Source organism: Octopus sinensis, unplaced genomic scaffold, assembly GCF_006345805.1.
Source record: "Octopus sinensis unplaced genomic scaffold, ASM634580v1 Contig14072, whole genome shotgun sequence".
NCBI classification, from domain to species: Eukaryota; Metazoa; Mollusca; class Cephalopoda; order Octopoda; family Octopodidae; genus Octopus; species Octopus sinensis.
The window spans coordinates 18104-42500 of NW_021833097.1; the positions used below are offsets into that span (position 1 = coordinate 18104).

A 24397-nucleotide genomic window follows, 5' to 3' on the forward strand; every position below is an offset into this window, starting at 1 on the left:
ATTAAATAAATACCAGTTACGCACTGGGGTCGATGTAATCGACTTAATCCGTTTGTCTGTCCTTGTTTGTCCTCTCTGTGTTTAGCCCCTTGTGGGCAGTAAAGAAATAAGTATAATGTGTTTCGAGTAATATTAGCTGTTAATTCTAGTTGTCCAGTCGACACATAAGAGACACCATCGTTGTTATTGTTATGGTGTACGTAAAAGAATGTAAACTAAATTTAAATTTCTGATTAGATATAATAGATTCAGTGATCGACTCTCATTAAAATCAGACCAAATAAGGAATTGACAGTGTCCCTAATTATCCAGTCACAGATTAAATGAAGAATAAAGATCTGATTATTTCTTAGAAACCGGCAAAATTTGAGGAGTAGGACAAACATTTTGATTTCAAATTTTGGCATGCCGTCAGCAACTTCAGAGAGATTAAGTCAATTGGTACTTATTTTATCGACCTCGAAACTATGAAAGGCAAAGTCGACATCGGTGGAACTCTGCTAGCTCGACTCCTTAAACAGAACAAACATATTAAAATATATACTGTAGCTGAACTACATTGTTTCTCATTGGAAAAGTTCGTTCAAACTGGAGAGCTTTCATTTGGAAAGGATGTACTAACATCCGTTAAGTCGTAGAATTAGTCAGTAGCCAGGTCCAGTCTCCGACCAACCACCTGAAGAAATATTGTCAGAAATGGTGAAGAACGTTTCGTACGTTTAATTCCTCTTTCAGAATATCTGTTTTTCATTTTTTTCCAATTTTTTATGTAGAAATTTTCCGATCACTTACAACTCATGCTACTCCCCCTCTTTCCTCTCCCATCTTCTATCCCTTTCCGCGCATGTGAAGAAAATAATTCTGCATTTATCAAAAGGATTTATTCTGATCACCTGAATTCATCTTCAATTGCTCTTTATATTCTTATGTTTCATCGGTTCAGCTTATGGCTAATTATGTTTATATTGTTTGTGAATTAAAGTTCAGTTTTGCAAAGTTGTCGATAAACTCTCGGTGTACAGGAATAATTCAATGAACGAACAGTGCTATTTCATTGCACCAAGTTCCGTGACATTTAAGGGAATGGGACGATTGGGTGTGGCTGTTTGGGCGTCAACGATTTATCATTGTAACTGTTTGGCGACAGTACGTTTTGGCCCAGTGGGTAAACACACAAACGCCTGCGCGCAGAAGTGTACATATATATATATGTATGTGTATATATATATATATATATATATATATATATATATATGGAGAGAGAGAGAGAGAGAGAGAGAGAGAGAGAGAGAGATGAAGAAAACGAGAGAAACGTCTGATGCCAAATACTTCACCATCGAATCAGCGTTAAAGAGGCGGAGACAAAACGACTGTGCCAGAATTGCTCATACTGGGAAAATTCATTAAAACCGGTACGACTTTACTTAGTAACAATAAGACTTACATCTGTTGGACAGAAAAATAACTTGGTAGAATAATGCAATGATTCTGTCACATCATTCTATTGAACAACAGATGTTGGCTCCATCCTTACTATTTCACATCTGTTGTACAATAACGCGACATAATTATTTTGCTATTTTACCACGTTATTTTCTAACCAACAGATGTTAGTTTCATTCTTACCAGGCTAAAACTCAGCAGTTTCAATGGATTTCTCTAATGAGAAAGTTACTCTACGAATCTGAATGTTACTCTACGAATCTAGCTTGGTTACTGACTGCTCCCCCGACTTCATCTAATTTTTCTTGTACACTTAAAGTGGATCTTCACGATTTAACTTCGCATCGTAAGAATACTTTCACTATGTCTGCTAATGACGAAAATTTCATTCAGTTTTCATAGAAATTAACAATAAGAAAAAGTTACAAACTTTTGAAAGTTTGAAATTTTAGCTAATTAGAGACCACCATTATCGACATACCGGAAGTCATACTTGTCGTCTGACAATAAACTGACGTTTGTTTTCAGATCATCAACAATAACCACTTGTCTTCTGCTTCCTATTTTCAACCGGATGTTGGAACCAAGGCAGCAACTGTGTTTTATTTATTGTCATTTTTAGATGCATTTTTAAAAACATATTTTACAAAACGAGCGTTTCAGGAATGAATTCATGAGTTTCAGAAATTTCTGGGATAACTTGAAGATGGGGTGCAATGCTGCTTTTTTTTCCTTATTTTTCAAGACAAAGGAATGACACTGACGAAGATACGTCACTGGATGCATGCCGTGAACATGAAACTAGTTCATGGCAACGTCTATTGGCGCTGGAACAAAATAAATGGTACGAATATGTGTCTGTGAAGGAAGACAACGGGGCTGAAAAGTGAATGTATTCCTCTTAGTACTGTTGCTCTGTTTCTTTAGTTCAGGGTCATGGAATTGTCTGCTTATGTGTGGAGGAATTGGGAATTACCAAGAGCATAGTTGTTGATTGCAACAACCATCTTCGTAAAGGAAAAGCGGATGGACTACATTGTAACCCATCGAAGATTGGGGGTTGGCGAACAATTGTTGAAATTAACGGAACTAAGAACAAAAAGGAAAGGCTACAACAAGAGCAGTGGGGTTTTGGGTGGTGTGTGCCACGAGGTACGACAGGTATTCTTCCTATACGTTATACCTTGCTGCAATCGTGAGACAAGATATAGCGTATAGGAATACGCTATGACTTCCGGTATGTCGATTATGAAAGCTTCCAAGCCGCTAAAAGTTCAAACTTTCAACGGTTTGTAACTTTATTATTATTATTATTATTATCATTATTATTATTATTATTATTATTATTATTATTATTATTATTATTATTATTAATTTTTTATGAAAAACGAATGTGATTTTCATCATTAGCATGCAAAAAATATATCAGTGTAAAAATTGTAAAACATTTTAACTATGTGGAAGAAACCATGAAGATGCACTACGGCTTATATGTAATTTTCTACGTAAATTCACTAATAATATAAAAATATTTGTCCCTGAGTTCAATTTCCGCCGAGGTCGACTTTGCCTTTCATCCTTTCGAGGTCGATATATTAAGTACCAGTAAAACACTGGAGCCGAGGTAATCGACTAGTCCCCTCCCCTAATTTCAGGCCTTGTGCCTTCAGTAGAAAGGATTGTTATTAAAATGGGAAATAAGGTGGCGAGCTGGTAGAACCGTTAGCATGCCGAGCTAAATGCTTAGCGGTATTTCGCCCGTCGGTACCTTCTGAGTTCAAATTCTGCCGAGGTCAACTTTGACTTTCATCCTTTCGGGGTCGATAAATTAAGTACCATTTACGCACTGGGGTCGATGTAATCGACTTAATCCGTTTGCTGTCCTTGTTTGTCCCCTCTGTGTTTAACCCCTTGTGGGTAGTAAAGAAATAGGTATTTCGCCCGTCGCTACGTTCTGAGTTCAAATTCCACCGTGGTCAACCTTGCCTTTCATCATTTCGGGGTCGATAAAATAAGTACCAGTTGAACACTGAAGTCAATGTAATCGACTCGTCCGCACCTCCCCCAAGCTACCCTTGTGGCAAAAATTTGAAATAATTATTAAAATGGGAAATGCTTAACGGAGCTTCCTACATCTTTACGTTCCAAGTTCAAATTCTCTCGAAGTCGACTCTACCTTTCGGGGGCGATAAAATAAGTACGAATTGAGTCCTGGGGGTCGATGTGATCGACTTACTCCTTCCCTAAAATTGCTGGCCTGGTGCCAAAATTACAAAGGATCATCACTGTTATTAAGACTGGCAGAATCGTTGCAGCATCGAACAAAAATATCTTGCTGCAGCTTTTCCGGCTCTTAACGTCAGCGTTCCCTTTCATCGATAAAACAAAGCACCATTCAAATACTGGGTTCAATTGTATCGAGAACTTTCCTTCCCTTTCAAATCTCTAACTCTTATTTGCCGGAATTAGAAACTAATCATGCATGTTTCGGAAGGATTGCCGAACAGGCATCGGAAAAGTGACAGATCAAAGAAAGGACAAAAAAACAAAGTTGGTCCTCTCAGAACTAAATAACAACAAACAAAAGAAAACAAAATATAAAGCCTGAGGCCCGCCAGTCTTGACACACAGTAATCACTGGTACTCATTTTTGTCGGTACGAACTGCAACCACATGAAATGAAACACCTTGCTCAATAGACGCAGGAGTGTATGTGTATTAAGTAGCTTGCTTACCAACCACATGTTTCCGGGTTCAGTCCCGCAGTGTGCCACCTTGAGCAAGTGTCTTCTACTATAGCCTCGGGCAGACCAAAGCCTTGTGAGTGAATTTGGTAGACGGAAACTGAAAGAAGCCCGTCGTATATATGTATATATATATGTGTGTGTGTGTGTGTGTCTTTGTGTTTGTGCGTCTGTGTTTGTCCTCCCAACATCGTTTGACAACCGATGCTGGTGTGTTTACGTTCCTGTAATCTAGCAGTTCAGCAAAATAGACCTATAGAATAAGTACTAGGCTTACAACGAATAAGTCCTGTGGTCGATTTGCTCGACTAAAGGCGGTGCTCCAGCATGGCCGCAGTCAAATGACTGAAACAAGTAAAAGAGTAAGAGTGCAACGCGCTGCCTGATACGAGAATCGAACGTACCACTACCTAATGATCACGAGCTCAACACCTTAACCATTACCCATGTAAGTTCACTCATAAGAAACGCGCGCTGAGTGAAGCCTTATCTTGTAGATCTGCGGTTCCTATTATTCAACCAGATCATGGAACAGAAATCAGGACTCAGTTTTGAAAATATCACAAGACTACAATTGCATATAAGATTTTTGTGTAAGACTACATTATTTTTTTAATAGTTCCTAATGCAAAATGCTTATCCACGAATTAATGTATTGCTGTTGTCTATTTTCAGATCAATGCTACAAGAATGGTCGGTTTTACGATGTTGGAGAATCCGTCAAAGATAACTGTAACGAATGGTAAGTAGGACTATGCTTCATAAACACACACACGAACACACACACACACACACACACAGAGCTACATTGAAGAAACATGGGGAGGGTGATCTAGTTATGTTTTCAGCAATAAACACTTTATTTCACGAATAATTTTGGCAAGACGAGACCCACAGGGCTAAGTATATATATATATATATATATAATATATATATATAATATATATATATATATATATATATATATATATTATATATATATATATATATATATATATGCATATTTATATATACACACACACACATATATATATATATAATATATATATATATATATATATATATATATATATATATATATATATATATATATATATATGCATATGTATATATATACACTCACACACACACGCACATATATATATATACATATAAATGTGACCGCGTGTGTACCGTTGGCGATTTTTTCCCTCTGTCTTCCCTTCTCTGGATCTTTTCTTCTCCTATGTTTCCGACGAAGAGCTCCGCTCGAAACGTTAAACCCTCCTTCTTTCCTTCTTTCCTGAGCGTCCAATAATACTATATTTGTTCCACGTCCACGCGTTGTTGTGTTTTTTTGTGCTTTCTTGTTTGGATTAACTATATATATATATATATATATATATATATATATATATATATATATATATATATATATATATATATATATATATATATATATATATATATAGAGAGAGAGAGAGAGAGAGAGGGGGGATAATTCTACGGAATACAATTATGATTAAGGGCGCAGAAGAAGACGTCCAAATATGTCCAACCACAACAAGATTCACTTCAATATGTACACGTTGAAAAAGGACGGCATAATTTCGCAATTTATTTGTTAATGGCTATAACGTTTCGAAGATTGTCCTTCTTCGGACAGTGGAAACGGAAGAGAGAAGAACAGGTGAAATTAAAATAAAGAACCAGGGAAAAGGGGGAGACAACATACCGTTAGATTACGTGTTTGCCCGCTGATCATATATATATAGAGAGAGAGATAGAGAGAGCCAGCAGGAAAACATGTAATCCAACGATATATAAATATAAACCACTTTGTAATTGAGAATAATTGAAGCATGCATAATGAAGATAACTCTATGGAGATAAAGATGATGCGAACACATCAACTCAAGTAAAAAGAAAAATAATTGGCTATCCTCTTACAATTCTGTTCCAGAATAATTGCTTCTCTTCAGAAAAGATGTACCAAAATTCTTCGGATGCACAGAGAACTTTCAATCTAAATTACACTTGCTTGTCAGAATATAGCATTAACAAGCATCGTAATTTGCATATAATATGCTGGTTTGTCATGTCGTAAATTAGCTACCATATGTGCGTGTGTTGTGTGCCGTAAACATTATAATGCAGATAATGCTGAAAGGTGTAGATGTGGAGATTGATGTGATGCGGAAACAATTTGCATGCAACGTGTTATTATTACCAGTGGGCACACAATGCACATTTTTCAATCCAATCAGCTGTAATCAGTACCAGCTGGGGAACACTGGAGATGAGTATATATATATATATATATATATATATATATATATATATATATATATATATATATATATATATATATATATATATATATGAGGGAATATTATTCCAAACTTACAGGGAAAGATTCAATTTAGAAATACTAAATCAAATTTCACAAAATATAATATTTAATTATATTTTATCTTTCTATTATATGTAATTTTCTAGATGGTGTAATTTAATTTTTAATTTTTAATTGATAAAAGGTGTTTTTTTCCTAATTTATATATATATATTTCATATATATATATGTATATTTCATATATATATAAAATTACGGCTGAGATAACAGAAAAGAGACTAATATACGTGGAAACAGACATGCAGCAATGACTTTCTGATTCAGCTGAGATAGTTGAAAGTGTAACAGGATGAATGACCAGTTTTATTCAGTGTAGTAGTTTCTCTGTATTTTCTCTGGTAAGAAGGAGCGAAATAGAACAACTCACTCATAACTCTTGACTAGCGAGTGAAAAAGCTGGAAAAGAGCGAAATACTGAAGTCGTGGTTGCTGACTTCAGTAGGAAGAGAAAATAGAGCGATTCTTTTGAGTTAGGTGTTATATTGATAAAATGACTGTCAGAACACTGGTCGTTGATTGGCTAATAAAAGCGGTGAAAATAGTGGAATTTACCTTCTGTATGAAGGGTTGCTACTTAAACCTCTTATAAATTGCTAGGAAACAACAATCGATAAGCTAAAAGCAAATACAGATCCAAATATACTTACATGAGTTAATGTTACAGGTAGTAAGTCGTCCCAAGAACCACCAGAAATATTCCATATATGCATATGCACGTTGCAAGTGCAGGCGGTTTACATGCTGTGTGCGAGAAAATTCAAATGAGTTGGCATCGTGTGTGCGCAGGATATAAATGAAGTTTACATGTGTGAAAAATACGTGGGTCTGATAAAACAACAGCAACAAGTGAGTCTTCAAAATAGTGAAAGAGCAATGCTGTTTATATTTTTAATAATATATATATATATATATATATAATCAAAATAAGCAACAAGAATATCCAGAGGTAATGCCGTACGATCGTTTCATGCGATCGTGCTGCATTACCTCTGGATATCCTTGTTGCTTATTTTGATTGTAATCAGCCCATTTTGAATTATATGGATAATACCATACCAATTCTGGTGCCTTTAACTTAAGTACCATATTCAACTGAATCTAAATTTTTACTGAACTATATATATATATGGCTTATGTTTGTGCTATTACGTACTTTAAAGTTGGACATAGCAAAATCTGTATAATGAAGACTGTTGACTATTAAAAACAAAAGTCATCTGATGCTCTTCCGCTTCATGCTTTCATAAAATATTTATCAATGAGGAATTGTGCCGGTTCCCCAACGAGATGCTTATAAAACGGTATTATGTCTGTCGTTACGTTCTGAGTTCAAATTCCGCCGAGGTCGACTTTACCTTTCATCCTTTCGGGGTCGATAAATTAAGTACCAGTTATGCACTGGGGTCGATGTAATAGACTTAGTCCCTTTGTCTGTCCTAATTTGTCCCCTCTGTGTTTAGCCCCTTGTGGGTAATAAACAAATATATAATAACGTTTTTTAGTTGAATTGGTCAATATTCTGTCTGACAATATGCAATTAATCCCACTGTTATATAAAATAAAATAATCCGACTCAACAGATATTGTCAACTTCATACGACTGATGAGAATCCTTTCTCGGCTTTACAACCATTCGCTAAAAAGATTGACCGACTCGTTGATGTTTAACCCCCAAATCAACCCTGATCAAGTAGATCTATAATTAAAAACATTTTACCCATTACTATCCCATTTTTTTTTATTTTATAAAGTACATCTAGAACTACATCATTGAAGGTACCCTCGTTTTTGTTTACACAGCTATGTATGATTTGAGAAAGATTTGGTTACTATCCGAGCGATCATGTAGAAACGAGCTCGCTGGCACTTTGCCCCGTCTACGGTGTACATTAAACATCAGAGCAAATCTAGTGCCTGTCAATAGTTTCCGTACATTAAAGCAGACTATCAAGTACCAGAGGTTTTGTTTGCATAAGTATAATCTTTATTATTACACGATATGTGAGTGTTACATTATAAACGATCTTATTACAATATAAACGATCTTAACTATGAAACGAAATAGCTAACATAATCGAAATTCTTAACATAATGTAAAAAGGTTATAAAGATCTAAAGATTTCTGACCCGTAACAGAAATGAGAATATTTATAAAACGGAATTTTCATGGGTCCCGAAAATATTTTGTTAAACAAGATGTTACGAGAAACGTTTGTCGACAGTTGTTTCGTTATATAATATTGTTTATAGTATAAAAAAACTATTTCGAACTCTAACAGATGTCATGCTTCCTGCATTGGTAGAGTCTCGTTAAGAGCCTATACACCTATGTTCTTGTTATATCGTCAAAAGAAAAAAGAAAAAAACGACATTAATATCAAACTTAGTATAAATCATTAATTCGTTTGAGATGACATTTGCAGTGATTAATCTGTTTTGAGTATTGTTAACACAATATTTATCTTAACTAGAAACACATTATGAAATATATGACAACACTTAATATTATATAATAGATGTTGATACAGTGTTAACATGTGATTGAAGAGGGACACTTAGAGATATGGATTGACTGAGAGCAGCGATAAACAATATTTGACAAACCCAATGTTTTTATCAACAAATTTCCGAATAAAAATTCCTTAGAATATTTAGTTTTTTTCTTTTTTTTCATTGTTCAAATCTTGATTGGCTCTGCTTTACTTTACACTCTTCAATCAGAGCTGTATATAAAACCACCAAAACTTTTGGGTGTTGTCAATACCAAGACTACTCTAGCACTCTGTACAATTTAAAGCAAAGCTCAAATCACATATTGCAATGCTTTAGAAAAGTTTTCTTTTTTTCTTTTTCTCATTTTCTGTTATCACCGCATTTCGCCCTAAAAAATTTTTCAAGCTGTTCTTTTTAAAAAAATGGCTTTTAGAGTATCGTTTCTCTGAAATTCTATAACTTTTAAATCTATTATTTAAAAGAGATGTTTTCTGTCTTAAGAATTCGAGTTTTTTCAGTCGTATTTCTTCCTTATTTATGATGTGTTGAATCACGTTGCAGAACCTATTTTTGTCAATGTTTCTAAAGAGTTCTATTATAGTCGTCTTAGACATTTTACTTGCTTCATTACACAGAGTATCTGTTTTGTAATTTATTCTTCTTCTATTCGATATTGATATTTAATCCGACATAAGAATTTGTTTAACTCGAGAACAGAATTGTGTATTTCCTTTTGTACCGTCGTTGTTCTTTAAGAGAGGATCTTTTGAACGTATGTCCATAATTCACGGGATTACACGTCAGTCTGTTTTAGGAAGGTATGTAACATGCTGTTGATGCAGGTATCGTCGGCTTCTTGTTCAGATGCAGGTATCGTCGGCTACTGTCTCTGAAGAAAGACAAGAGCATAGAATAATCCAGGATCTGTGGGTTCCTTGGTTTTCGCTAGATAACGGTTTTACTCTAATGGCATTATATAATCTTGTATACTTTGCATTTTCTCATTCAGTTTCTATCCAACCCCCACCAGCCACTCCTTTCGTAACCTGTCGAAAATTTTGGTAAGATACAGGAAGGAGACAAATAGGATCTGGAAGGGTGGTTTCAACGCTTCGGTTTTCACCTTAACGACGGCGAAAGCTAAAGCTGCTGACACCAACGCCAACAAAAACAGGTGGCTGTGATACAACAATAAAAGAATGAACGGCGATAGTGACAACTTTCTCTAGAGTCCCACCACCAATACTTAGGGAGTGTCTGCATTGCAGCCGGTCCTCGGTTTGTCTTGAGAGGCTACATCGCCACAATGTACAGTAACATCTACTCGGCGTTCAGGGTGAATGACACAATCGGATCAATTCAATATCGTGCGATCGGTTCGACAAGATCGTATCCTCTCGTCTCTTCTACAGAAATTTACAGTCTTTGAAATGCATGGGTTCCGTGTTGGTATGTCACCAACCATTTCGGTATCGCTCTAAAAGAGCACGACGTGCTCAAAACCAACCAGGATAGTCAGTGGGGCTTCAGTTGGGAACTTGAAGAGGGCAGATCCAAGTTGTCCAACAACGTGGCGAGGTGCAGGACGAAATGGTTCAGTTGCCTGAAGGCCACGAAATCGTTTTGTATGCCCTCGTCCAAGGCCCGAGAATTGCTGACTTATGTAGTTATATGGAACAGCTGCTACAAAGTGTAGGACGGGTCCCACAAGCGTCTGAGTCCATTTTACTCATCGCCTTTCTTTGACCAGGAAGAACAATCGGTTTTTATCTGTCTGGTGGCCTTGGCCAAAGGTAGTTATGTGGTGATTAAGACTGAAAGGAGGGAAGACAGAAACCTTCCTCGTTGGCCAAACACTCAACTTTTTCAAGTTACACTTGTGAAGCAAAATGAGAACGGAGAAGGAAGTGCTGCCTCCCAGCGTATTTGTTAAAAGATGAATGAGAATAGCGAGCACGGTCCGAGTGAATGGAGCTACTCTGGACATGCGTTTGGAAAGAATTGCCAGGAGAGGACGCTTGACCTTAAGCTCAAGGTGGCTGGGTGACTATGTTTTTTGTGGGGTTTCTAAAAGTAAACTTCGCAGGTCTCTTCCACCTCTTGTTTACACGTGTTCTTATGTAATGCTACACTGTATCATCCTGGACTGTCCTCGATCTTTTTTGTCAACCCTTATAGTTTATTAAAAAAGCATCATCATCATCATCATCATCATCATTATTATCATTATTTGTATTTGTATATACTTAATGTATACACACCATCGAAGGGCCAGTTACTGCAGTATTTGTTGACATAACATTTCTTATGAATTTTCTGATATCTATTGGGTTTTTCACTAAGCAAACCCCCAAGAGATGTTATCTCACGACATATACTGCTGTAGCTGACCTGGTGATAGTGTGTATGCATTAAGCATGATACATAGATGGATATTTTAATTAAAAACCGAGTCTTATTATCAAGAAGAAGAGGAGTTGTGAATGTCAGAAACGATTTAGTGACGGTTCATATATGTTTATTTATAGCTTTAATCAGGAGGAGGGTTAATTGCTGGTCTTTTGGGATCACAACTTGAAGAAAAACCCAACTTGAAGAAATGCAAGCTGACATTAGCATAAAAAAAGCGTTGGCAGGGAAAATACCAAGGGAAATAAGGGTTAGTGCAGAGCTGGGTGAAAAGAAAAAAAAGTAAACTTATTCTACGGATATGTCCGTGGGGCACGGGTGAACACACCATTCGGACTGGGATGTACAGTCTCATACTTCCCGCACTCATCCTTTTTTCTTTGCTTCATTTTTTCTCTTTTTCTTTGTTTCTTTGTCGAAGGAATTTGGAATTGCTTTTTCGGTAAATAATCCCTAGTTTCTCTTATATTTTTCTAAGGCAAAAGATCTCCATAATTTTTCGATAATCTAATTTTTTACATCTTTGTTTCTTTTAGTCAATTTATCTTTTTAATTAAATTCCAAATAATTCTTTCTTTTATTTTGAAGTTCTTCTGTCATTTAATAATTCAACGTGTTCAATTTTATTATTCTCCTTTCAGTATCTGCCAAGATGATCATCCATTCTCCGACCATGTCTCATGGTCATGCACCAGACATGCCTGCTTGATGCGACGAGATATGGTTGAAACCATCAACTATGGTCAATACGGGTAGGTAACTTCATTTACTTCGTTAGACTCACGAAAACTCTTCGATGACTGCTTTCTCCTTGGAATTCACCATGATGGGGAATTTAACCTAGCAGATATAGAATTGTATATCATCGTTTCTTTCCTTCTCTCATTGTTCTCAGAATTGACTACACTGTGCTGTTAGAGATTTGGTGGAGACCACCAACAGTGTCTGTAATGTCAGAAAGGAGAGACGAAATTGCATCTCCAGAAAGAATCAGAAAAGCCATCCACATTCCAAGAGTTGGCGATTACAGACCCTGATAACTATTCAGATCTCTCTCTCTCTCTCTCTCTCTCTCTCTCTCTCGCTCTCTCCCTCTTCCTCTCTCACACACATCTTTCTTTCTCTCTCCTCCTCTCTCTATCCTCCAATCACCTCTTTCCTCCAATCATCTCTTTCCTCTTTCCTCCTCTCCCACTCTGCTCTCTTCCTCATTAGTTCTCCTTCCATATATATATATATATATATATATATATATATTATATATATATATATATATATACGAGGTGGGTGCTGAAAATTTCTGCTTTTGGGCAAAAGGAAACACAGGAGGATCAGTAAATCGTGACTTTATCCAACATATTCCCTTCTCAGATTCACACACTTATTGTACCGATCCTTCTGTTTTTCTAAGCCCTTTAAAGCAACTCGAAAGGTTGGACCTCCAACTAAGCCTTTGGCGATAATCTTAAAGCCAGGAACTTTTCGGTACTCCACATATACATGTATATATGTGTGTGTGTGCGTGTGTTACACGTGATCACCATGATCGACCAGGTTATCAGATGTTGTTACACATCGCTGGTGACAATGCGCTTTTGCATTGTTTTGGCCTTCAAATGACGCCACCCTGTGAGATAGGTGAGCAGGCCAACAATCCCTCCTGATCGAAGGAGGACTGGAACAATGTGAAATGAAGTGTTTTGCTCAAGAACAAGACGCGCCCTCTGGTGAGGGAATCGAACCCACAGTCTAGCGATCGTGAGTTCAACAGCCAAACAACTAGGCCACGCGCTTTCATATATATACTCTTTTACTTGTTTCAGTCATTTGACTGTGGCCATGCTGGAGCACCGCCTTTAGTCGAGCAAATCTACCCCAGTACCTAGTACTTATTCTATCGGTCTCTTTTGCCGAACCGCTAAGTTACGGGGACGTAAACACATCAGCATCGGTTGTCAAGCGATGTTGGGGGGACAAACACAGACACAAACGTATACACACACATGCATATATATTATATATACACATATATGCATATATACGACGGGATTCTTTCAGTGTCCGTCAACCAAATCCACTCACAAGGCTTTGGTCGGCCCGAGGCTATAGTAGAAGACACTTGCGCAAGGTGCCACGCAGTGGGACTAAACCCGGAATCATGTGGTTGGTAAACAAGCTACTTACCACACAGCCACTCCTACGCCTACGCTTAGCGATATTCCGTCTGTCTTTACGTTCTGAGTTCAAATTCTGCAGCGGTCGACTTTGCCTTTCATCATTTCTCAATTAAACATTGGGATCGATGTAGTCGCCATACTTCCTTCCCCCAAATTGCTGGCGTTGTGGCAACATTCAAAATCAATATTGAATGTATATATATAACAGAAATCATCTAAATTCACTTGATATTTCCCCAAACAATTTGAACATGTTTTAACGCAAATGAAAAAATGGTTAAACGGATGGAATCTGGAGAGCAGGAAATAAATAAACAACGAAAAAGCAACATTTTGTTTCTATCAAAAAATGTGACCAAAATATTTTGAAATCGAACCTAACGATCTTGGATTGGGATGCTATCATTTTTACGGCAATTTTACGCAAAAATGTTTATAATTTATATCTACTCTCTTTTTTTATTATTTTTCCGTTTTTAGATGGAGGGCCAGCAACTATTCTTTCCTTCATGGTCTTACATTGGCTGACGGAATCAAATACAGATTGGGAACCTTCCAACCCAGCAACCAAGTTTTCAGCATGTCAGCGTTGAAATCTCACCACGAAGATAGTCTTCCAGAATCATTCGATTCGAGACAAAGATGGCCAGGTCTCATATCTGACATCAGGGACCAAGGTGACTGTGGTTCTTCTTGGGCCTTGTCTACTGCAGGTAATGTTCCTTCATTTTATGCGTGTATGTGTATGTGCGTGTGTGTGTGTGTGTTTTATACGTATGGTGCAAACATTAGAAGACACAAAGACGTGGGGAAAAAAACAGAGTGTATTAGGTTCACATTCAGGAAAAATAAAAGGAAAAGTCCTTTACATTTCGAGCCTACGCTCTTCTACAGAAGAAATAGACGAGGAAAGAGAAAAACACAAAGAGAAAAGAACAAACGTGCCTTAGTTAGACGGTCACCACATGCTGAAATGTATGTATGTATGTATGTATGTATGATGTATGTATGTATGTATGTATGTATTGTATGTGCACGCTTGCGGGCGTTTGTATGATGCAACAGTTAAAAAACACGAAAACGAGATAAAAACAAACAGAATGTATTAGGTTTTCGCTCAGGAAAATTAGAAGGAAAAGTCCTTAACGTTTCAAATATGCTTTTCTTACGGAAGAGACGAGGAGAGAGAAAATTACAACGATAAAAGAACAAACGTACCTCAGTTCGTATATACGTGCGTACAACGAAAGGTTTCTGCAGCTAGATATATGAGCCCCCTTTTTTTTTTTTTTTTTTTGACATCTTTGTAAATGCGCAATCGGACTGATCTCTTACTCTCTTTACTCTTTTTACTCTTTTACTTGTTTCAGTCATTTGACTGCGGCCATGCTGGAGCACCGCCTTTAGTCGAGCAAATCGACCCCGGGACTTATTCTTTTGTAAGCCTAGTACTTATTCTATCGGTCTCTTTTGCCGAACCGCTAAGTGACGGGGACGTAAACACACCAGCATCGGTTGTCAAGCAATGCTAGGGGAACAAACACAGACACACAAACACACACATACATACATATATATACACATATATATATACATATATACGATAGGCTTCTTTCAGTTTCCGTCTACCAAATCCACTCACAAGGCATTGGTCGGCCCAAGGCTATAGCAGAAGACACTTGCCCAAGATGCCACGCAGTGGGACTGAACCCAGAACCATGTGGTTGGTAGGCAAGCTACTTACCACACAGCCACTCCTGCGTCTATGTTCTATGTATGTATGTTTGTTCTTTTACAGCTATCGCTTCCGACAGACTCGCCATTGGATCCAACGGAAGAATAGTCAAAACACTATCACCTCAACACCTACTTTCCTGCGTCGGAGGATCAAATAACAGCTGCGAAGGAGGCAACATTGACCAGGCATGGGGTTTCTTGCGAAGATACGGGTGAGAAAGTATTTCTTCTTTTATCTTTTACTTATTCCACCCATGCTGGGGCACCGTCTGGAAGAATTTAGCCCCACAAATCTAATTTTTATTCTACTAAGTTTAGTATTCATTCTATTAAATTATGGGGACACAAACAAACCAATACTGGCTGTCAAGCGTTTGTAGGGAACAAACACAAAGACACACACATACACATACATACACACACATGCACACACACACACACACACACATACATATACAATATTACATGTTACACACACACATATTCTTTCTTTTATTCTTTTACTTATTTCAGTCATTTGCCTGCAGCCATGCTGGAGCATCGCAGGACTTATTCTTGTTAGCCTAGTACTTATTCTATCGGTCAATTTTGCCGAACCGCTAAGTTACCGGGATGTAAACATCAGCATCGGTTGTCAAGCGATGCTGGAGTGACAAATGCACACACACGCACACACACCAAATATACATATATATATAATATATATATATATATATATATATATATTTTATATAATATACATATATATACGACGGGCTTCTTTCAGTTTCCGTCTACAAATCCACTCACAAGCATTGGTCGGCCCAAGGCTATAGCAAGAAGACACTTGCCCAAGATGCCACGCCACGCAGTGGACTGAACCCAGAACCATGTGGTTGGTAGGCAAGCTACTTACCACACAGCCACTCCGCGTCTTATTTCTATGTATGTATGTTGTTCTTTTACAGCTATCGCTTCCGACAGACTCGCCATTGGATCCAACGGAAGAATAGTCAAAACACTATCACTCAACACCTACTTTCCTGCGTCGGAGGATCAAATAACAGCTGCGAAGGAGGCGGCAACATTGACCAGGCATGGGGTTCTTGCGAAGATACGGGTGAGAAAGTATTTCTTCTTTTTCTTTTACTTATTCACCCATGCTGGGGCACCGTCTGGAAGAATTTAGCCCCACAATCTAATTTTTATTCTACTAAGTTTAGTATTCATTCTATTAAATTATGGGGACACACAACAAACCAATACTGGCTGTCAAGCGTTTGTAGGGAACAAACCACAAGACACACACATACACATACATAACACACACATGCACACACAACACACACACACATACATATACAATATTACATGTTAACACACACACATATTCTTTCTTTTATTCTTTTACTTATTTCAGTCATTTGCCTGCAGCCATGCTGGAGCATCGCAGGACTTATTCTTGTTAGCCTAGTACTTATTCTATCGGTCAATTTTGCCGAACCGCTAAGTTACCGGGATGTAAAACTCAGCATCGGTTTCAGCGATGCTGGAGTGACAAATGCACACACACGCAACACACACACATATACATATATATATATATATATTATATATATATATATATAATATATACATGATATATATACGACGGGCCTCTTCAGTTTCCGTCTACCAAATCCACTCACAAGGCTTTGGTGGGCCCGATGTTATAGTAGAAGACACTTGCCCAAGGTGCAACGCAGTGGGACTGAACCCGGAACCATGTGGTTGGTAAGCAAGTTACTTACCACACATATATGTATATATTATTATTGTCGTTGTTGTTGTTGTTGTCATTATATATATTTTGTGTTTCCGTAGTGGTGTCACGGAAGATTGTTATCCATACCAAGCAAGGACAGATCAATGTACCATTCCAAAACTGAGCTCTCCTGATATTTGCCCAAGTGGTAGAGTCTTCAAAGAACACATGAAATTCAAGATGACACCGCCATATCGTATCCGAAATGATGTGAGTATTCATAGTTGCTTGTATTCTTTTATTTGTTTGTTTCAGTCACGCTGGAGCACCGCCTTTAGTCGGAGGTGCTGATCGAGGAAGTTTCTTTCACGTTTTTCATAATGAGGACGTGCTCCATCTTACACAAAAAGTTTGGGAAGGCGATATCGAAAATACGCCAGGTAACGCTCACCATTCATCGTCTCTCGTGGAATATGGAATGCACAAATTCCTGCAGGTGATATCGCCGCTCAAATGACAAGAGAAAAGTGAACTGGCGTGCTTTTCCCAAACCAGTTCAGGGTCATCTTCTGAACAACAGAAGCAGTTATGGCGGTTGATGTGACCGGAAACACGGAAGGTCGCTTCATCAGAGAAAATGGGTAGATCAAAAGAGAAAATCAGGAATCTCTGGCTTCTGCCAGAGATTCTCTCTCAAAATTCGATACGTTGAATAATCAATGACATATAGAAATAATAACAGCATGCTTCAAGAAACTACAGAACTAACAGACACATAAAGTTGGGGCACTAACTCTGGCCCACCCTTATATATATATATATATATATATATATATATATATATATAATATAATATATATATATATACCGGAGTAACACATAAAGTGAAAAACAGGTGGAAAAAAGAGTACTCAAATACCTATTTCTTTATTGCCCACAAGGGGCTAAACATAGAGGGGCTAAACATAGAGTACTCAAATACCAGTGGTAGAGTAATATGCGGCAACGGGAAACTCAGAGTAACAGGTTTTGTTGAATTTTCTGCTGCTTTAAATAAAGTATATATATATATGGACAGCCATGAAACGATCGTAGTGTTATACTAATTATCTTTTTTTAATAATTTTGATTATATTAAAAATATATTAAATTAATTAATCTTATGTATTGGCTTAAGTTTTCATTGATGATTTGCCTAATAGTGGTTTTATCTCTAATAATATATATTATATATATATAATATATAATATATATATTATATATATATATATATATATATATATATATATATATATATATAATATATATATATAAGAATCATATAAGCAATATCCATATATATATAAGAACAGACATGAGAAATCTAATCATAGGATTCAACACGCTAAAAGAACAGCTAGTTCTATAACCAAAAATTAGGGATAAAATTCGACAGGAACGAAATGAAAAATAAAAACATTTTACCATCTATATATATATATATATATATATATAGGGTGGTCCAGAAGTAGGTTTACAGTTATTCGACTATCTCTTTCGCATTCATATATTAACAGTTTAGGTCCTAATTATGAAAAAAAAACATGAAACCGTTATTTAACAAGATGGAGCACCTCCACATTGTGCGTTGACAGCAAGAGACTACCTTAACCAAGCCTTTCCACAGCATTGGTTTGGAAGACGGGGCAGCATCGAATGGCCATCACGGTCACCTGACCTGACAGTAATGGATTTCCTTTTGGTGGGGTGTTGTAAAGAACAGGGTTTATGAGAAGAATCCCAAAACAGTAAATGAATTAAAAGACTACATTTCTGACGCATTTCACTGAAATTGATGGAGATCGGAATTGGTGCTGCACTGTGTGTCAGAGTGTTCTGGAGAGGTTTGAAGAATGGTGTAATGTTGAAGGGGGACATTTTGAGCATCTGAGAGATTAAACTTTATCTGTTTAAGATGTGCATAAACAATGTGATTGTAAGACAGAAATTTAAATATAATAAAATGTTCGAAAAGAAATTTAAGGTGCCTACGTGATAACTGTAACCCTACTTTTGGGCCACCCTGGTATATATATATATAGCTAAACCTCGCTAAGATAAATATTTCAATTACCTGAAGATTGACTGTAACCATAACTCGAATTATTACGAATTGGACAGCCATGAAACGATCGTAGTGTTTTACTCATTATCTTTTATTAAACTTTTAATACTTTTGATATATATTTAAAATAATATAAATTAATTAATTTTATGTATTGCCTAATAGTGGTTTTATCTCTAATTTAATATAATATATATATATATATATATATGATCATGTTTTTATGGAGGTATCTATTCAGGTATGAATGAATGAAATGAGTGGAAATAAGAGACAAGTAATTAATACACTGAATATATTTTTCTTCTTTTCAGGAACACACGATTAAGAAGCAGATTTATGAAAATGGACCAGTACAAGGTAGGATTATGTTTGACATTATTCATATCAATGAATTTTTTTTTATCTTTTGTTTATTGATTGCATATTTGAACTTGTGACTCACGTCTAAGCTTAAGTTTATTATTGACTGATGCTTGAACTTCAGTTTATTTCCTCATGCCCGAGCCTCAGTTTGTTGATTTTCGTTTGGACTTCATTGTTCACTCATATTTGAACCTCCGTTCAACCTTAGCTAAAACCTTGTTGACTCCTGGTTGAAATATCAGTTTATTCATCGATGCTTGAACTTCAGTGAATCAGTAAAGCGTAAGACAAATTTTTCTGCTTTATGTTCCCTAGATCCTTGCGCTCTTCGTTCAAATCACGCCGAAGTCATCATTGGCTTTCATCCTTTCAGTTTCGATAAAATAAAATAACAGTCTAGGGCAACAGTTCTCAACCGCAGCTCCTAGGGCTGGATGCCCTCAAGAATCCTTCCGGTGGCCCCCGACAGTCTTCCCTATATAAATATGTTTTTTTTTCTTTAATTAACTTGCGCATTACTTTTTTTTGGTGCTGCCTCCTAAAAAGAATCTAGGTTTTGGGTGCGATCCGGATATTAAAAGGGGTTGAGAACCACTGGTCTAGAGCGATGGCACGGTTGGATGCTCGGAGCATCAGAAGAGATACCTTATGGTATTTTTCTGGCCGTTTGTGTTCTGATTTTTTGGATGATAAATTTAATCCATCGCCCGGTCGAAACACAACCACTTGGTTATTGAGTGCTTTTAACAGGGTCTATTATGTTGCAAACATTAGGACCAGCTCTTCGGCTTACAATAATTTTCTCAAACAAGTCTCGGAAACCTGGACAAAATAAATGATCGTGGGTGCTGTCCCTCCCATCCTGACCAAACGGTAAAAAGCGGTTCATTTCTTCATTCTTTGTCTCCATTATTCTTCCATTTATTTCTCCTTATTTTATTTCTATTCTCTTGTTCTTCTCTTTCTCCAGCTATATTCAATGTGAAAGAAGACTTCTTTGTCTATAGATCCGGTGTCTATCGTCATGTCAACACGGTTACAAACCTACCTCAATCCTATCATCAAACTGGCTCTCACTCGGTTAGAATAATCGGGTAAGTGATATAAAACTGGGCTACATTCCTTTTACGTATGCTAACATGTGACAATGAAAGCAAGAAGAAAGAGTATTCCGGTTATGCGAGAGTATGACGTCTTCGTGTATAAAGGGTGTGAGCGTAGACAGGTTAATGTGTGTATATATATAAATATAAGATGTGTTTATTGCCGTGTGTGTATGTGGCCGAAAGCAAGCATAAGAAGCGGCTTGTATATATTCTATAAACTTAAATTCTATAATCTTAATTGTTCCTTAAATTTGAGAATCGAAAGTGATTGAGACAAAAGGTTTCCAGTTCTCCAGTTCCAAGAGATAAGAGTTTGGATATCAATGCTGCAATGTGTCTCGTGCACAGACACTACCTTGCAACATGTAATGGCGCACCACGTTTAACCGTAAACAGGTACCACGGCGATCAACTTCGGACCACTGTAAACGTGAGTGCGTGTGTACACTTCCTTCAGCCATGTAACCACACACGTGCTTTTCTAGGGTTATTTTTTTACTTCTCTCCGGATCTTTCCTCTTTCCGATGAAGAGATATGCTCGAAACATTACATACTCCCTCTTTTTCCCATCTTAAGCCAAGCGTCAATCTAATACATTCGTTGTGTACGTCTATTCACTTTTGTTGTTTTGTTTTTATTTTCGTTTCGATTTGTATATATATATATGTGTGTGTGTGTATGTATATATATGTGTGTGTGTGTGTGGTGTGTGTGTTGTGTGTATATATATGCATATGCTTGTATGTATGTATGTATGTATGTATGTATGTATGCGTATATGTATGTATGTATGTATGTATGTATGTATGTATGCGTATATGTATGTATGTATGTATGTATGTATGCGTATATGTATGGATGTATGTATGTATGTATGTATGTATGTATGTATGTATGTATGTATGTATGTATGTATGTATGTATGCATGCATGTATGTATGTATGTATGCATGTATGTATGTTGTATGTATGTATGCATGCATGTATGTATGTATGTTTGTATGTATGTATGTTTGTATGTATGTTTGTATGTATGTATGTATGTATGTATGCATGCATGCATGCATGCATGCATGCATGTATGTATGTATGTAATGTATGTATGTATGTATGTATGTATCTATGTATCTATGTATGTATGTATGTATGTATGTATGTATGTATGTATGTATGTATGTATGCATAGTCAATTCAAAAAGACAAAGAATTAATAAGCAGAGATAAAAAAAAAAAAGCGAACGTGAGATCGTGCACAAGATATATATTAATTTGACGTTCGGTGAAGGAAGAGATTTTTTGTTGACGTTTCGAACAGAGCTCTTCATCGGAAAGAGGAAAGTCCAAAGAGATAGAAGGAAAAATAAGGAAAAATCGCCACCGGTTCACGTGCGGTTGCATTTCTGAAGTGACCAGAAGTGGAAGGAGGAAGAGAAATTGGTTTATGGGACAGGAGAGTGTGAAGATGGCCGGTGTGTGTGTGTATGTGAGTGTGTGGGGTAATGTGTGTGTATGTGTGTGCGGTAGCGTGTGTATGTATGGTAGTGCACATGTGTGTGTTGTAACCGTAACTGCGTGTGTGTATATGGTAGTGTGTGTACGGGTGGTAGTGACTGTGTGTTTGTGTGTGTGTGTGTGTGTGGCAATAACTATTCGTGTATACGCCGCTCTGAGAGGTCAATCATGAGTCAGCAGTTATAGTGAAAGGTGTGTCAATGGGTGTGTGTGTGTATGTATGTGTGTTGTGTGTGTGTGTGGTGTGTGTGTGTGTGTGGTGTGTATGTGTGTGTGTGTGTGTTTGTTTGCATGTTTCGTAGACGGAGTAGTCAATAGTGAGTGAGCAGCAGTCTGAAAGGTGTGTGAATGGGTGGGTGTGGCTCTGTGTGTCTGTGTGGATCTGTTTGTGGGTATTCTGCGGGCGTGTGTGTGTGTGCATGTGTGTGCGTGCTGGATGTGTACGAGTGTGTGTGTGGTGTGTGACAGGGTGTAAGGGGCGGGATGACAAGGGTATGTGCACGTTTGTCTTGTTATTAGTGTGTATGTTTGTGGGTGTGTCAGCGTGTATATATGCATATGCGCATGTGAGTGTGTGGGGGCGGCCTTTATGTGGGTGTGGGTGTGGCCGTGCATGTGTATGTGTATGAGCGTGTATGGAGGTGTGTGTGGGTGGGTGTGTATATATGAGTGTGATTTCATGCGAATGAAGTTGTGTACGTGTGAGTGTGTGGGTACATGAAAAAATAATTAAAAATACAAGTCAAATAATAAAAACATGAGAAAACAAAGTAATATTAAAAAAAGAAAAAATAATACAAAATAAAAATTAAGAATCATTAAAAAATGAAAAGGATTATATAAATAAGTCAGTAACAGAAATAAATGAAAAACAAATAAAATAGAATAAAATTGTTTTTTTAAGGGATTGTGGGGAAGTCACTGACAGGAGGGGGTTGTGTTGAATCTGAAAGGAGCGTGAGTACCTAGAGTGAAAATGTAACGCTGTTCAAGGCGGAATCTAGTGTTGGTAGATCCATGGAGTGGGACAAAGCCAAAGACGGTGAGGTCTCGGGTGGAGTGGCCGGCCAAGGGAAAATGACAAGCGACGGTTGTGTTCTTGCGTGGACGAACGTCTCGGAGGTGTTCGGTGAACCGGTCTGACCAACATGTTTGTGGGTGTGTCGGCGTGTGTATATGCATATGCGCGTATGAGTGTATCGGGGGCCTCTATGTGGGTGTGGCCGTGCATGTGTATGTGAATGAGTGTGTATGGAGGTGTGTGTGGGTGTGTCACCTGGCAGAAACGTTAACACGCCGGGCGAAATGCTAAGCGGTATTTCGTCTGCCGTTACGTTGTGAGTTCAAATTCCGCCGAGGTCGACTTTGCCTTTCATCCTTTCGGGGTAGATAAATTAAGTACCAGTTACGCACTGGGGTCGATGTAATCGACTTAATACCTATGTCTGTCCTTGTTTGTCCCCTCTGTGTTTAGCCCCTTGTGGGTAATAAAGAAATAGGTCTGACCAACATAAAGTCTATTGCAAAGATTACACCTGATGCAGGTAAATAAGGCTTGAAGAAGTGCAGGAGAAGGCGTTCGTAATGTAGAGGGTGTGCTGGTTGGATCCAATAAGGGAGGTGGTGTTGGTGGTGAAGAACAGGTGTGGAAACGGGGTCTGGAGCAAGGGGAGGATCCGGGTTGGGCGGGAATGGAAGAGAAGAAGGAGCTACGAACCAGTACATCGCGTAGGTTACGGGCGCGTTTGAAGGAGGGCAAGGGTGGGTTGGGGGAAATAGGGAGGGTGGTGAGATCTAGCTGGAGACGACGGAAGATCGACTTCGCCTTTTATCCTTACGGAGTCAATAAAATAAGTACCAATCGAGTTCTGGGGTCAATGTAATTGACTGATTGACTGGTTCAATCTCCACAAATTCTTGACTTGGTACTTTTAGTAGAAAGAATTATCATCAAGATTGGAAGATCGGCAGAATCGGTAAAGAACCAGAGGAATTGTCTTTTATATGATTCCGGCCCTTTTCGCTCATGTTGAAATCCTACTGAGATGGACATGGCACTCCATTCTTCCGGGTTTTCACAAAATTTCTGATTTTGCATCTATTTTAGAAACAGCTGTTATTATCTTCATTTACATATTTACTATCATAACTATTATGACAATAATATATATCACGAGCAAAACGCCCCTC

General features: G+C 37.5%; 1 protein-coding gene across 2 annotated transcripts in view; it reads left to right on the top strand.

Moving 5' to 3' along the window:
- The first annotated feature begins 4772 nt into the window (after nt 1-4772).
- Nucleotides 4773-24397, top strand: part of LOC115230018 (uncharacterized peptidase C1-like protein F26E4.3) — a 22174-nt gene continuing 2549 nt past the window's right edge. For both annotated transcript variants that reach the window (XM_029800258.2, XM_036499478.1), the window contains exons 1-7: nt 4773-4929; nt 12123-12233; nt 14139-14371; nt 15457-15607; nt 17238-17388; nt 19537-19582; nt 20559-20682. In XM_029800258.2, coding sequence (XP_029656118.2) covers nt 4820-4929; nt 12123-12233; nt 14139-14371; nt 15457-15607; nt 17238-17388; nt 19537-19582; nt 20559-20682 — 926 coding nt within the window. In that variant the 5' untranslated portion in view covers nt 4773-4819. The remainder of the gene's footprint in view (nt 4930-12122; nt 12234-14138; nt 14372-15456; nt 15608-17237; nt 17389-19536; nt 19583-20558; nt 20683-24397) is intronic.